At 42.0% G+C, this 14,946-nt stretch overlaps 1 protein-coding gene across 3 annotated transcripts in view; it reads right to left on the bottom strand.

The window, feature by feature from the left end:
* PIAS1 (protein inhibitor of activated STAT 1) overlaps positions 956-14,946 on the bottom strand; it is a 51,437-nt gene continuing 37,446 nt past the window's right edge. For 2 of the 3 annotated variants that reach the window (XM_021407009.1, XM_021407010.1), the window contains exons 8-14: positions 14,156-14,229; positions 8,811-8,971; positions 7,067-7,197; positions 6,585-6,762; positions 5,229-5,371; positions 4,851-4,888; positions 956-3,479 (exon numbers count right to left, since the gene is read on the bottom strand). In XM_021407009.1, the coding sequence (XP_021262684.1) occupies positions 3,183-3,479; positions 4,851-4,888; positions 5,229-5,371; positions 6,585-6,762; positions 7,067-7,197; positions 8,811-8,971; positions 14,156-14,229 (1,022 nt within the window). In that variant the 3' untranslated portion in view covers positions 956-3,182. The remainder of the gene's footprint in view (positions 3,480-4,850; positions 4,889-5,228; positions 5,372-6,584; positions 6,763-7,066; positions 7,198-8,810; positions 8,972-14,155; positions 14,230-14,946) is intronic. The other variant, XM_021407011.1, reaches the window with a different exon arrangement.

Here is a 14,946-nt window from a genome sequence, read left to right as displayed (position 1 = left end):
CGTCCGTGTGGGGCAGCGCGTCGCAGCGCCCCATATCGGCTGTGTTCCGTGCCCCATAGGGCGAGCTGTCCGTGGGGGTGACGTACGGGGGGGACCCGATCCCGAAGAGCCCCTTCCCCGTCAGCGTGGCCCCCCCGCTGCAGCTGGACAAAGTGACCGTGCAGGGGCTCAGCAGCAGTGAGTGCCGTGCGCGCATCCTGACCCCACGTGGAGCACCTGCGGTGCAGAGCCCAGCCTTCCCCTGCAGGAGCTCAGGGACACGAGCCAGCAGCACTGATCTGCAGGCTGACGGGGGGGGGGGGGGGGGGGGGGATGTGGGGTTCCATTTGCAGGGAACTTCGAGAACTCAGGCTGAGACTTCTAGCAAGTCACGTTAACCGTGGTCAGAGGCACAGAGATTATCGACTACACAGCGCACCCCGGCACGAAACGCGAATCCTCAAAGCGTACGGGATTAACGCCGCAAAGAGTTTCGGGAACGCTTCTCTCCCTCCTTCGCAGAGCAACGAGGTTGGAGATGGCAGCAGGGAAGCCAGCAGCCTTCCTTCCCTTCGGGGCAACGCGGGAGGAGCGGAAGACATCACCAGGCGTGGGGCAGAAAGGTGCCAGATTGTGTCTGACCACACGCTCGCCGCAATGGGTTTTCTACGCGAACGAGAAAGGGTTTGAATACCGTCGTGGAAACGGACGCCAAGCTGCTCCTCAGCTCGTCTTCACCCACAGTCAATGGGAACGCTGCACGGCCACGAGCTCTGCAAACGTCTCTGGCTCGGAGGGGGTGGGAGAGGCCGCGGCTTTACACGGAGGCATGGCGCAAAGCGGAGGCTCCGCCGCTACCGGGCGAGTGCTCGCGACTAAAATGTATGAGACATATTCCTAACGGAGGTTTAATCACTTCAAAATCAGACTGAGTTTAAAAAATAAGTATTTCCCATTTTCTATCCTTTTATTATTATTTTTTTTTTTTTTTCCTTTTTAACTGACATTTAATAAATTATAAAATCGGTGTATGGTGAAATATATATATATATATATCAGCCAGATATGTATGAAATACACATGCATGGGAAAAACTATTTAACTCACTTTTAACTCACACACACAGATCTATAAATACATATATACACACACATATACATATAAACACAAACGTTTGTTTTCAAAATTCAAGTCAACTATTTAGTGGCAGAGGGATGCTGTAAAAACACTAAAAACAATTTTGATGCCACATAATCATGTGAACCTTTCAAAGAACCATACAACTGATCATACAGCAATACCTAATGCTACTTGGATTAACGTGTTTTTTTTTTTTTTTTTTTTCTTTTTTTTGACATTTTTCTTCTTTTTTTTCTTTTTTTTTTCTTTTTTTAATTAATGCAATATCTTGAGACAACTTCATAGGCAAAAGGTGGCCCTCGTCAATGCTCAAAGCAACTAGCTGCAATTAACAGCTTGGGACATTAAAAACTCAGACAAGCATCTGCTAACCTCTGTATTCCTTACTCTCTTTCCTGATAAACCTGTTACCTGCACTTTCAACCAGTTACAAAAATAGTTTTCACACCAGAGGAAATAACTTCTCCCCCGGCGCGGACTTTGGGACACAAGAGAATCACCTCCTTCCCTCCCCCTACTCTTACTTTAAAGAATCTCCTGAAAAACTGCATTCCAGCTATTTACACATTTCTCTGTAACAAGAACGGATCAGCCCAAACGATCCAGCAGTTCTTAAAAAAAAAAAACAAACAGATTTTCCTATGTCACGCACGGCTGAAAAATAAAAAGAAAGAAACAAAACCAGGAAGCAAGCGTGGCTCCGAGTTCAACGTAAGCGTGCTGAAAAGAATGGGAAATCAAAGCAACTGCAAAGAGACAACTGAATAGGAACCCCACAACCCTAAGAGACTCCAATAGTAGAGATTCGTTTAAGTGCATGGAAGGGCGTTGGGCTTTTCTTTTTTTTTTTTTTTCCTTTTCTTTTTGGTTTACCAGACTCACATTAAACATTTAATATCAACTTAACTTGGATGAAGGTGAACTCAGAAGACAGTGTACCAAGGCCGCTACCAGCTGCACAAAGCATGCAATAGCGCGCTGCCATTTGTGTTTTCTTCCTTTTGCTGACAAGTTCACTTTGAAGCAGAAATTGGATCTAGTGCAGCTAAAAAGGAGGTTTTTCCCAGACAGGAGACAGGCCCCAGCCCAGTGGGCCCGTTGTACACGCATGGCTGATCTTAAAGCACGAGCAGCTCCACACATTTAAAGTTGACACATGCTTAATATTGTGATTAGGATCTGAAGTTACTTTCAAAGGATTTCATAGTAAGCTATTAGGAAGAAAAACCTACAGTTAGATGTGTCAGTGCTCTCATCTGGGGCTAGGTCCTATGAAAATTCGGTCTCGTCCCACATAACACAGCCAAAACGTTTCTCAGCCCGACATTTTATTGAGTCTGGCCCTCCAGAATAATTGGTGCACTAATGAGCTTGCAACATGCTTGATTAAAGCACGGAATTAAAAAAAAAAAAAGAAAGTCAGCTGAACAGAGGGGCACACACAGAACAAAAAATGACAAATAAACACTCGTGAAAGGCTAAGTACTGCAAACTGAGGGAACGGTGTGGAACAGGCTGGGTAGGGTTTATTCCACTTCAAGCACAACGAAATCTGCACTAAAATGGGATGGGGGAATTACATTCCACCACCAAATATAGATGTCTCCAAGAGGCAAAAAAAAAAATAAAAATAAACCAAAAGAAAAGAAAAAACACCTCCTGAAAGTTTGAACTTTAGAAGTTCGGTTCCTTTTCCCATTTATGTTACTGTGAAGAAAATAATGCCATCTGTGTCCAAACTAAGGGCAAAAATAAGTAACTCACATGACAAATGCACAGGTGTAAAATCTTCAGCATCCATAAAATTGAAGTTCCTTGTTTTTGTGGGTTTTTTTTTGTGTGTTTGTTTCGCTTCGTGGTTTTTTTTTTGTTATTTTTATCAGTGAGGCCATCTTAGGTTTATATACAAAAGTAAAACTGAAAATATAGTTTTGTTCTCTGTACACGTAAATTTTTTTTTCCCTAAAAGAGGAAAAAAAACAAAACTTGTCTATGTTTCTAACATAAAGTAAAACCAAGCACAAAGACTTCCTCTGACAAGTTCGTTTGCTCCAAAAAAAAAATCAGTCCAACGAAATAATGTCTGATATGATACCAAAGATAGACGCCGTGTCCGCGCCGCTCCTACTTGCAACTGGATGACCATGATTCTCTCGCAGGCTGTTGGAGGAAACAAGACTGCTGTTACTGCCACTATTGCTACCGTTTGTGGCTGGCAGAGAACTGCTTCCTCCTGCATTTAGCTGATCGAGAAACATCTGAGATGAAGTGTATGGGAAAAAACGAGAGTGTAAGAGTTCTTGATCATCTGATGCGGAAACTGCCGCGGCTGCAGCGGCAAGAAGGGATGTGTTGTAATGCTGGGGGGGGAAAAACAACATTTTCAAGTTACATTTCAGACACCATTGTTTTGATTCAGACCAGCTAAAAAGAATATATTTGTAAGCTACAGCTCTGACAGCTTCTGGGTTACACACCAGCTCGCCCACTCAACTTTTCAGTAAGGTAAGAGGATCAACGCAGTGAATTTTTACCTCTGCAGCCCCTGGCTTCCGAAGCCAAAAGAAATGGGAAATACTGCCAATTAGTAAGAAAAAAAATCACTAGAAAGGCAATGGCATTGCGAGACAGCCAAACAGTAAGAAATGGCAAGCAGCAGCACTCTTTTACCTCTCCATACAGTTCCTTGGCGGAACAATTCCCCAAAATTCAAAGAATCATTTTGCCAACCCTCTGCTCATTAGTCATCAGCTACAGCTGGTGAAACTATGTGCTAATCACTGCTGGTGGAGGAAAGCATACTTCTGACAAAAGTGCATTTAGAAATAGCATGCTTAGGCCCATCAGAAAGCAGCAAGGGCTGTCCAAAGTTACTCTCTTTGACAGGCTGCACCCAAAAGGCAAGAACTTCCTTCATCGAGAACCAGATTTTAAATGCAATCCATCTGTATGGTAATTCTGCTCTTCATATTTCTTTTCACTACGAGGAAACATCCACACAGGCCATTTAGCCTTGTTTCCTGACGCTCGGGCACTCGTATAATTATGCCATACCGCTGCAACACCAGACTTTGGCAATACTCGTTTCAGGATAATTCTCATGTCTGTGTTTCTACTGAATATCAAGATAGCTTTTCTGAACCCAAGTTCTGCTAAGCAGGCTCTGGTCCTAGTAATGACATGGAAGTCCCTCTGTGTTTAGTACCATACCCCTACCTGAGACTGCAGAACAGGAGCAGAGGAACGAAAGGTGGGTGAACCACCCCAGCACCCTTCTGGCAGCAAACAGCGTGAACAGGCACACAGCCTCAGTGGGAAAAAAGAAAAAAAGAGCTGCCCTGACTTAAAGTTGTGTAGAGGACTGTCAAGAGTCCCAGTGGTGGGGCCTAGCACTGTCAGATGGAGAAAGGTCACGCAGACTTAAAGTCTGTAAAAACTCAGGAGGTGGCTGTGTATTTTCAGCCATACCCAAGGGTCATTCCACAATACATCTGTGGATAAATAGCTTGAAGCCCTTGAAGAGAAGGCTTTATCTGTTGTTATGCCTTATCTTGCATCCATATTTAGGACAATGCTTATGTTTGGTTACATCCTGTGTGCACAAAAGAGCTACAGTCTGCCTGCACTCACACCCGTGTTACCGATCTGCTCTTTCCTCGCCTATACACCCAAGTCAGCAAGTCCTTTTCAGGAAAGCAATCTGCCAGATGATTTGATTTTCCTTAACTTACCTGATTGTCTCCTGACAGGAAAGGGAAGAAATCTAAACCTGGAAAGAGCCAAAGAAAAAGAGTCACGTTTCTCAAAACAAACAAGCACCTCCCAGTTTCTCCCACCAAATTTCGAAATGAAATAAATTTACTCAGCGTAAAACTAATGACACTTCAGACTCTCTTCACCACCAGATCATGGAAGAAATCAGGGCTTTTGACACCTTAAGACACTAACCTAAGCCTTCTTTCTCTTAAAATACCACCTCATCTTCCATGGATGTAAAAATACTGTTTTGCACAACTGGACTGTGAAACAACTGCATGTTTGAATCCATTTGTAATAGTCAGAATTGCTGAGAGAGCTGACTGTTCATAGCTGTAAGTACAGAAGCTTACCTTGCAAGTCATAAGGCATAGGTGTCATATGGAATGGATGCCTGTAGTCTTGGATAAGTGATGAGTTGATGTAACTGGTATCAACAGCAGGAAGGCTTGGTGTTCTTGACACAGGAGATGCTTGATGGGGTAAATTCAAAATGCTAGAAAAAGCAAAAGGTTTAAAGAGTAAAATTTAGCCTTAAAGCCAAGACCATAAGTACATCCTTTGAAGATTTCTATATTTCTATTGCTGTTCCATGCTGGATGTTCCTATTCTCAAATTTAACAACCTCAGTACACATTATGAACATCGTGACAGGCATGTAACAGCTCCCCTTCAAAGCTTCACTAGACTTGTAGGGGAAAGAGGTTGAGCATCACAAGTTCCCCAAGCTTTTTTCTTGCATGGAAGTTTCTAAATCAGAAAACCAATTCAGTTCCAGACAGAATGCCACCCAAACAGTTGAAGTTCAGCAAAATTAAAGCAAAGGAAAGCTCAGTCTTAACAGAAGAAACTGATGAGACTCACTGCAAATGGTACAGGGATCTCTGCTACAAAGATTCTACATATATTCCTAAGCTGGGACAAGACAACCCTAAGGCATTTTGTATCCCAAAAGGAGGTACAAATCTGCCTTACAGTACAACAGTTGTACTCTAGGAGGCAATTAACAATGGAACACAGCCAAAAAGGCCTTGAAGAGTTTTAAGTGATCATTGAGTCGTTTACATCACCGGAGTAGTAATCAGTTCAAGGGCAGGATCCCATAGGTTTAGCTTCAGTTTTCATCCCCACATGTTTATGTAAACAGGGTGCTATTAACAGCCTGGCTACTTAGGTGTAATCAGGTTATTCTGGCATTCTTTATTACTACACTACTGGCAGCAGTTACTGGCAAAACCTGTACACTCCCATACCACACCTAAGTATATTTCTCACTGCTCGCTCTCCGTATGTGCTGCTCTTATATTTCTCTACGGAAGAAAAGCATTTCCAAAGCCACAAAAACATGCCTCTAAGCCACAACCTCTTGCATGATTTTATACTCATTTTCACAAACGCAATTAAAAACCTGCATCGTGTTACACGCTTGACGATGTTAATATTGCAGAGCTATAAAAGCATGTATATATTCAACTTCATTTATGGGCTGTATATCCTTCATAGTGTTATACGCGTGCTTCACATAACAGAATATATCGTATCTAACATTTTTGTATTCCAATCTTTTCAGGCTTTGCGAGCCAAGATTGAATGAATTTGTGATAAGCTACTAACTCTGGGTATAATTTAGGTAGGCTTTATTTTTAAGTTTGTCAGTACTTTGTTGCAAATACATTCGCTCTGCATTGGCCTGCATTTTTAACCCTCACCCCTTATTATTCATTGGTGATGCTGGAGATATGGAAGGACAGCTTCTCTTTGCAGACGGTTCCTCCTCCTCTTCATCTGACGAGCTATCAATGGTTAAATCAATCACTTCTACCTTCTTGTTTTTGTTTGATTGCTGGTGAGAAGACACCTGATGTTCCAAAGAAGAGCTTATGCATCCTGTACGAGGTAAGACAACAGTAACTGTAGTTTACAACAACAATACAATCACCATAACATCACAGCTTGCTATACTGCCTCCAGAAATAACTTGGAGACAGCAAACTTACATAACATTACTTATTCCTTAAGAAGAACCATCAGCCCCAACTGGGTATTATTCAAGCAATCTTTCCTGCAAACGTTCACCAAAATCTACCTACCACGTGCAAAAATAAGCATATTGCATCCAAGTTAAAGGAGGCATCAACTCCACAGTTCAACAGTATGATGCTCAGTCCACACGTCCCAAGACATGACTTACCATCAACTCCGTTGTAAGACGCAGTTACTTCCTGCACCTCCTTCTTGGATCTCATAGGAGCCCACGAGCCATCCTCCTTAAACTGAATCTCATCGCAGTCTGTACAATACTTGAGGATTTCCATGAACAACCTGTCAATCAAAATCTTTTAGTATCCATCCTCAGAAAGAGCTTAACTTATTTCTAACCCAATATCTTTATTATTAGTCGGTGTAAGTTTGAAGAAGTGTTGAAAAAGAACTGAGAACTTTTGCTGTTCTTTTCTTCCCTCATCCACTGCCTTATTAAAACGGAGTTACTGGTTTTTTTTTCTAAAGCTACCTCAAATACAGATCTGCATATTCACTTAAAAGATGGGTTTAGAACCCTCCAGATCTCACAACAGAGAACTCTCTATTTCCAAAATAAAGGAAGAACATAAACAAACATGAACAACCCCTTAACTTACCTATATTTATTTTCAACAGCATTTAACTGAGAAAGCCCAAATCTTAAAGCAATCCCTACAGTTGAGTATTTCAGGGCCAGCATTTCCAGAAAGCTCTTTTTTCTTTAAGTGAAAGCTTCCTAACAAAGGCTGAGCATGGGAATCTAAACTCACATACTCTTCTCCTATCTGCGTCTCCTAAAGCATTGAGGATCCTGGCATCACATCACTCCCAGTGTGAATTCCAGCTTTTGACCAAGACTATTCATGTGGTTCTGCCTACGAAAGAGCTTTGCTGTAATTAGTGAGAAAGTTCACTCTTTCCCAGGTTAAAACATTTCTAGAAATAACCTTTTCTCTGGGATGCTACTGTTCTGTCATCTAATCTCCAGCATCCACACCTGACAGAGGTAATAAGGATGATCCATTGTTTTAATTATCTACTAACTCCTAGTCTTCACTGCTAGAGGCTGAAACCGTTAAGTCTTTACTGCTATACAGCACAAGAAACCTCGCAGTTCCTCAAACCAAAGACAACGACCTGCACATCCAAGGGTCCCCGATTCCAAAGCTGCCCGTAGAAGACCTGAGTGTCTCCAAAAGGGCCTGAGAGGGGTTTTCTGAGGTTCTAGTTTTGTTTTTCTGTTTGTTTTCAGCATAAAACACATATTTCTCCATGAAACCCTATTTCTTGTTCTCCTTTATCACACTCCGGAAAGCTAACTCCTATCCAAAAAATTCAATTGCAAATTCAGGAATTCATATTTAGTGTTTTCTCATGGACACCAACACATGCTTCCCTAATGCTCTGCAGGTAGACAGTACCAGGGAATAGATCTGTTGCTTTCTACATACAGCAACTCCAAGTGTGAAATTGTACGTGCATCTGGGGGGTGCTGGCAGCACTTATTTGATCTGACACAAATGTCTTATCAATTATGCCAGATTTGTGGAGTTGCTCCACTTGAGGGGAAAAAAGTCAGTAGGTGCTATTTTCAACTAGGAATCCATCATTACAGAATATTTGGAAGAACAGACAACTTTTAGGCACAATGGTAAAAAAAATTTGTCTGGGATTGGAAGGAATTACTTCCATTATTATGAACTTTCAGTCTGATCTCCACAGTTCTTCCAGAACACTGAATGAAAACGCACCTGGCAAGCAGTTCTTAACAGCAGGGACATTCTAAGACGCAGCGACTTAAAACAGCTCATAACCAGGTAACCAAGACTGCAGAGCAACACATTCTGTACTGCACAAACACAGTAACAGAAAGTGGAAGCTACAGCCTTCATTCTGAGTCAAGTTGTACTCACCCATCAATAATGAGATGTTCGTAGGGAGCCTTCTTGTCACAGACAGGGCAAACCCAAGTTGGTTTCTTTTCATTCATCTGAATGTATAAAGTGGCATCAAAACACTGCAGGTGCGAGCAAGTGAGGGCCCTACATGGTATAGTTAGCCGCATTTTACCAAGCTGCAGGAAAAAGAAAAAAAACAAGATTGCATCACCTTGTCATTAGATTAACAAACAGGGCTTCTCCGTGTGAAAAGAGGCTGGGACAGGCTGAATTGTACCCAAGAACACTTTCCCAAATCCAAGTTTCAGTTAAGATACATGCCATAATACACTGTTCCCTCCCTCCCTTATTTCTAGGTTTGACTGGCAACACAAATGTTACTGAAGTCACATTTTCAGCCACATTTCATCAAGGAAACTGAGGACTACATCCCTCTCTATCCTGGTAACACTACACAGAGCCTACCAACCACCCGTAGCATACCAGCGTCCTGGACAAGTTATGACAAATAATTCTTCACACTCATTAGTATTAAAAATCTGATGAACATGGGTCAGCCCTCTCCTGTTCACTCACAGTTCAGAAAGTGTGTGCTCAAACTGCTGTCCATACTCCATCCATCAGGGCACTACTGGAACTACCTGGTTAATTTCCACCACTCAGAATGCAGGCAGAAGTGCATTTGCAGGGTTACAGCTTGTTTCCTCAAGTTTTTTTTTTTTTTTAATTGAGATTGTTTTCTTTTACTATTTTCACCACTTTCTCCAAAGAACTGTCAGAAAGCAGCTATTCATGATATAAACCATACCTATTAACCATTAAGAAACAATTTTATACTCATTCTGCTGCAATAAACACCATTGTTACGCATACAGCTGAGTTACCCTGAAATTTTTCTGCCTTCTTACACAAAATGCAAATGGTTGGCCGGCCTCTATTATACATTACATCTTTTCAACATGATAAAAGGCTTGCAGGAGAGCAAGTGCTAACAGAAGCTTTCGGAGAGGAACAGCCTTTCCTTCCCCTTTGCAGGCTTTGAGGCCAGCACAAAGCTCCCACACGCTTGGTACAAACAGTGTGACAAGTGCCTGAGCACAGCAGGCAAACACAGGGGTGCTGCACACAGCAGGTGAGCAGACTGAATTCGGCAACAGAACAGCTTGATTTGGATTAGATAGATTAATGACAACCCAGGCCATGAAATACCGACAGACGATTACCATGAATGCAACACTGATTGGACTGGGGGCATTTCACATTCATCTGAGATGAAAAGTTTCTTCAACAAGCAGTTGTTTCTGGTGAAGTTGCACTCTAGGAGGGACTGACTGCACTAAAAAGTAATCAAGTCTAAAAGAGACTTCTCCCTGCATGAATAAAACCACAGTGATTTATTAAGAAGCACAGATGCCAACTATTTTGAAGCTAGATAACTGACCAAAATATATGTTATGACTTCACTTGAAGCCTCCAGCCAATTCCAGCAGTGGCTGGGAGGAGGAACTGTTTTTAGTACGGCTTAAGCAAGCAGTGTGGTCACGCATACTGATTGCAAGCAATACAAGATGGGTGCCACAGGATGGCACTCAATCTCAGAATATCACAAAACTAAAAACAATATCAAGAACAAAGGCTCTACTCACAGTCCACTACTTCCTCCATGATGCTTTTTTCCACCCCTCCTTTTGGATCCCCGTAAGCAGAAATCCCCCCACCCCATTCTCAGTAAATTCAGCTCGATTACAGCATCCTGCTCTTTTCTGTCCCCTCTGGCTGTCCATCGCTGTCACAGACCTCACCACCAGATGGAGGAAAGCAGGAACCTCCCTGGGGAGCCTGCACTAATGGTGCTGGAGCTGGGGCAGCAGGAGGTGCTGCATGTGCCATGTGTCTGGCACCCCCTCCCCTAAAATCCATGACCAAGCACATTATTTCTATCCCATAATCAGCCCCCAACAAAGCAAGGGCCCCTGACCCACGTCTATTATGAATCCTCATCTCCCAGATGGCAGTCAATGGCTCATTTGTCTTTCGGGCACCGAGAGTCTCCTAGCTCAGCGAGGACAGAGAGTAAGAGTACTGGAGATGAAACTGGATGCTTCTATGCGATGCCAAAGGAAAACAAGACAGGTCAAAGACACACGCTGCAGGAAGAACTTAAATACATCCCGATGTCCCAAATCAAAAAAAGATTTAAACCAGAAACCTTTCCACAAGCTCTTGGTCTAGAAATTGTGCCTGGATTTCACAGAAGCCATACACACGCAGACAAACAGCGCACACAGTGTTAACAGGAACGGTCTCCTTCCCCCAGTTTTGGCACCGAATGCCTGGATCAGCTCTGCCACACCGGCCAAGCTGTGTCAGAACTGACAAAAAGGAGAGGTCATAAAAGGAGGGATGCTTCCCAACTTCTGAAAAACTCCCAGCCCTGTTACTGGTTCCTGCCTGCTGTCAGCAAAAGAAACGCCGCATTCGTTTCTTTTACAAGCTTACAAAACGTGGCTATCTTTTCATGCTCGAAGAACGTACCCAAAACAGGAGTTACAGATTTGTAAACAAAGCTGCAAAACCTACGGTGAAATGCTAGATTTGGAATTTTTGTTCAGCTAAATATTTGGTCCTGCTGCAGAGCCTGAGGATTTATTTTTATTCCGAGGGCGGGAGGAGGGAAGAAAAAAACCCCAAAAAGCACAAATTCAAGTGCTTTCCTGAAGCACAGATTCAGCCCAGCCTCTGCCTGCTGCATCTGAGGCAGATTCAGCCAATAGTTAAGGGCAGCTTTTTCTCTGTGCTGCATGGTCTCCGAGGGAGAGCAGGCCTCTGTGCTAAAAAAAGCTCAGCAGCAATCCAAAACACATTCAGAGTAAGCTGCCTAGCTCCACCTTTTATTTTATTTTTTTATTATTACTTTTTGAGGGCAAAATAAAGGTTATCAAGTCCAAACCTGTCACCCTTTTCCAGATACGCAATCCCATTTATTTCACTCAAGTACGTACATGATAGAATCACACATAATGAAAGAGACAGGAGGAAGAGCGTCCTCACATCGACAGACCTGAAGATGCACTGTTCTTCGAGTTCTGGTTTTGCTGCTGGAAACTAAATAAGCATTTTCAGTGCGTAGTTTCAAATCATCCACTTTGCACTCACGCATTAGAAAGCCAGCCCAAAACACAGACAAAAAAAAATTCTCCCTCAGCCAAATGTCTACAGATCTGGAAGGAAAAACATGGAGCTTCTAACAAAACTGCATTCGAACTCGAGGACAGCCTGAATCATGCTAGTCATCCTTCTTTCCACAGGACGGTTTGGAAGGCGCAGTCTCTGTCCCACAAAGCTTTTGCAGTGATGGATTACTCCAAGAGCTATGGCCAGATCAGACAGCAGTGACTGGGGAACAAGCTGGAAAATAATGTCTGTTTTGTAGAAAGTATTAAAATGACACAGATAAATGAGGCTATAGACTCCATTTTGTGCGTCTCTCAGAAAAGAACCAAGAGGAAAGAGGGAGAAAAGCAGGGCTTCTGCTGAGCTCCAACCCAATGCCTAGCTGGTATCCTGTTTCCATTCCTGACGTAACTATAAGAAAGCTAAAGAGAATTTGACATCTTGACGTATTTGTAAAATTGCAATCCTAAAAACAACCTTGCACCTTCCTGCTCTAACACTAACTCACCCCAATCACAGACAGCAAGAAAAAACACGCTTCAAAACATCAAAGCTGAAGAACTTTAGTCATTAATAGACACAATTAGGACAAACAGAAGTGTGTCAGAAAACTGAGAGTAATCTACGAAGAAACCCAACTGCCTCAAGTGGCAGTTTCGACAAATCAACTATGGCCAAAGCAGAAAACTACTTCCAGAAGATGCATGAGGATGAACTTAGGATAATGAGTACACGGGCACTTCTAAACTCTTACCGTCATTTAATTTCTACTAATTGATTTATTATTTTTGTTGGTATTGGAAACTGATAATGTGGTAAAAAAAACACCGTGCCTAAAGAATGATAGAAAAAAGCAACAGCATCATCAGCGTGCTGTCCAGAGTAAGAAAATGCAAACAGCACAAGTTCAACTAAAGCAACTCAGCAAGATTTACTACCACGCGTGAAGGTGATGCACTCCAGCATTCCCAGTCTGCAGCAGTTTCAGCGTGGTGTGTACTGGTTATTGTGTTTCCAGGGTTACAGGTTACAAGGTTATAAACTTACAAGATAAAATTCTGATCTGTAAAGGTAATTTACCTTACTTGGTAAATTTATTTACAACCAAGTCCTATTTTTCTATCAATGCGTTATTACAGTTCTCCACCTCAATACTGATGGTAAAACCTTAACAAAGATTGTGAGAATACCACACAAAGATGTACAATCTTCTTTTTTTTTTTTTCATGTAACCACTGTGCTTTTAGATAGAAAAGCTTTGCTATGTGAAGTGTTTCTTTACATTGACAGAGTTGAAGTAGACATTTAGTAACTACTGAAACAAACTTCAGCTCGCTAAGAATAAAGTCGACTCTTTTTGCATTTCAAAACTGAGAATTTTGTGTCAAGCCAAACCAGAAAACAGATTTATCCTCAATCTTGAAGAGAGGTTCAAAAGTTACACTGCAATAAAGATACTGCGTCAATCAATACACAGAACAATTAAGTATTCTGAAGGTGTTTGACAGGCGTTTGTGAGCACCACATCCCAAAGATCTTCAAAGTACACATAATGTTAACACTGTGCAGTTCAGCCAATGATAACAAAGCCAGGTATGAACTATTGCTAAACCCTACATGTACTTGGTTAAAAAAAACAATAGGTCAAGATACAGCAAGTCTGCCACTTCCACATTCGCTGGAACTGTACTCCCCCACTTCACATTTGGTACAAGCTTTATTTGAACATTCTCTACATCACCACTTCATTTTTTTTTGTCTCAGACTATGAAACATTCAGCACATGCAAATGCATACGATCACCTTCATTGAAGAGATGCTCAACTCTTTGCTAGCAGGCACTGGCTGAAGAGCTGTTTTTAACAGACAGAATCACCTGCCTTCCTGCTGAGTGGTGTTATCACAGCCAAACACTAGGAACCCAGGCTGCACACGTGCATGACCTCGTGACAGATTTAAATGTATGCTTACGTGTAATTTTGAACGGCATCTTCAAGTTAATGGAATACTCCTCTGCTCAGCAGCAAGTCAGGTGCTTCATTTCAGTACTGGATCCTATTCCCACAAAGCTGGCACACAAGCCAACCTCTACCAAAAGCTCATCCCTCAAAAGCCACAGTTTTTTGGGTGTGCTTTTATTTTTTTTTAAAATCACAATCATTTTTAAAGGAATTAAAAACACTTACTGGACAAAGAAGAGAAACTCTTAAGCTTGTCGTTGCTATTTCACTGTCTGGATCTGCAGTCAGTTTCTCTTTGACTGTAATTTGGAAGAAAGTAAGTTAATTTAACAGTTGATTTAAAACATATTTGGTAACAGAAATAAAAATTCTGAAAGAGTATGCTAAACTTTGTTTGCTGTATCTGCTGGAGGCAAACAGCAGTAACTATTGTTTCTAACTTGCACAGTAAAGGTGTAATGTAAGCCATGTTTACCTCTAGAAAGATCATAAATGACAATTGAAGAAAAGTAAAAGCAGGAAAAGCTCTTAAACCAAGATACCTAGAAAACATATTTCTACACAGATGCCATTTTTGCATGCATGCAACTGTTCAGTTGAAAGTTATTTAAAAGCCCCCACCACAACGAGCAACAGTAACACTACTGTTAACTTCTAGTATGTTTTTTAAAAAAGCTTCAGTAACTCTCACATGGACAAGGCTATGCAGACCTCTGAAACACTCATCAAGAAAACCTCCAACTGAAGATCAAAAAAAATCAAACTGAGAAGTAGGAAATCACAGCAGAAGTACCCTGACAAAACTGCAGCTTTAAATAACTGCAGTGAAATATTAACACGAGCTAATACACTAGCCTTCAATCTCCACCCAGCCTCTATTTTTATCCACCACGACTGCTTTATAAGCAGTCATTGTTTAAGTGAACAAGTCAGTTCCATGTTCTTCCTGCTCTGTGAACCATACCTACGCCCTCGCTCTGCCCCCTTGCATACAAAAAGCAGTAGCCACCTGGGAA

Source organism: Numida meleagris, chromosome 9, assembly GCF_002078875.1.
Source record: "Numida meleagris isolate 19003 breed g44 Domestic line chromosome 9, NumMel1.0, whole genome shotgun sequence".
NCBI classification, from domain to species: Eukaryota; Metazoa; Chordata; class Aves; order Galliformes; family Numididae; genus Numida; species Numida meleagris.
Note: the sequence above shows the minus strand (reverse complement) of the source record. Positions and strands in the feature narration are given on the sequence as shown.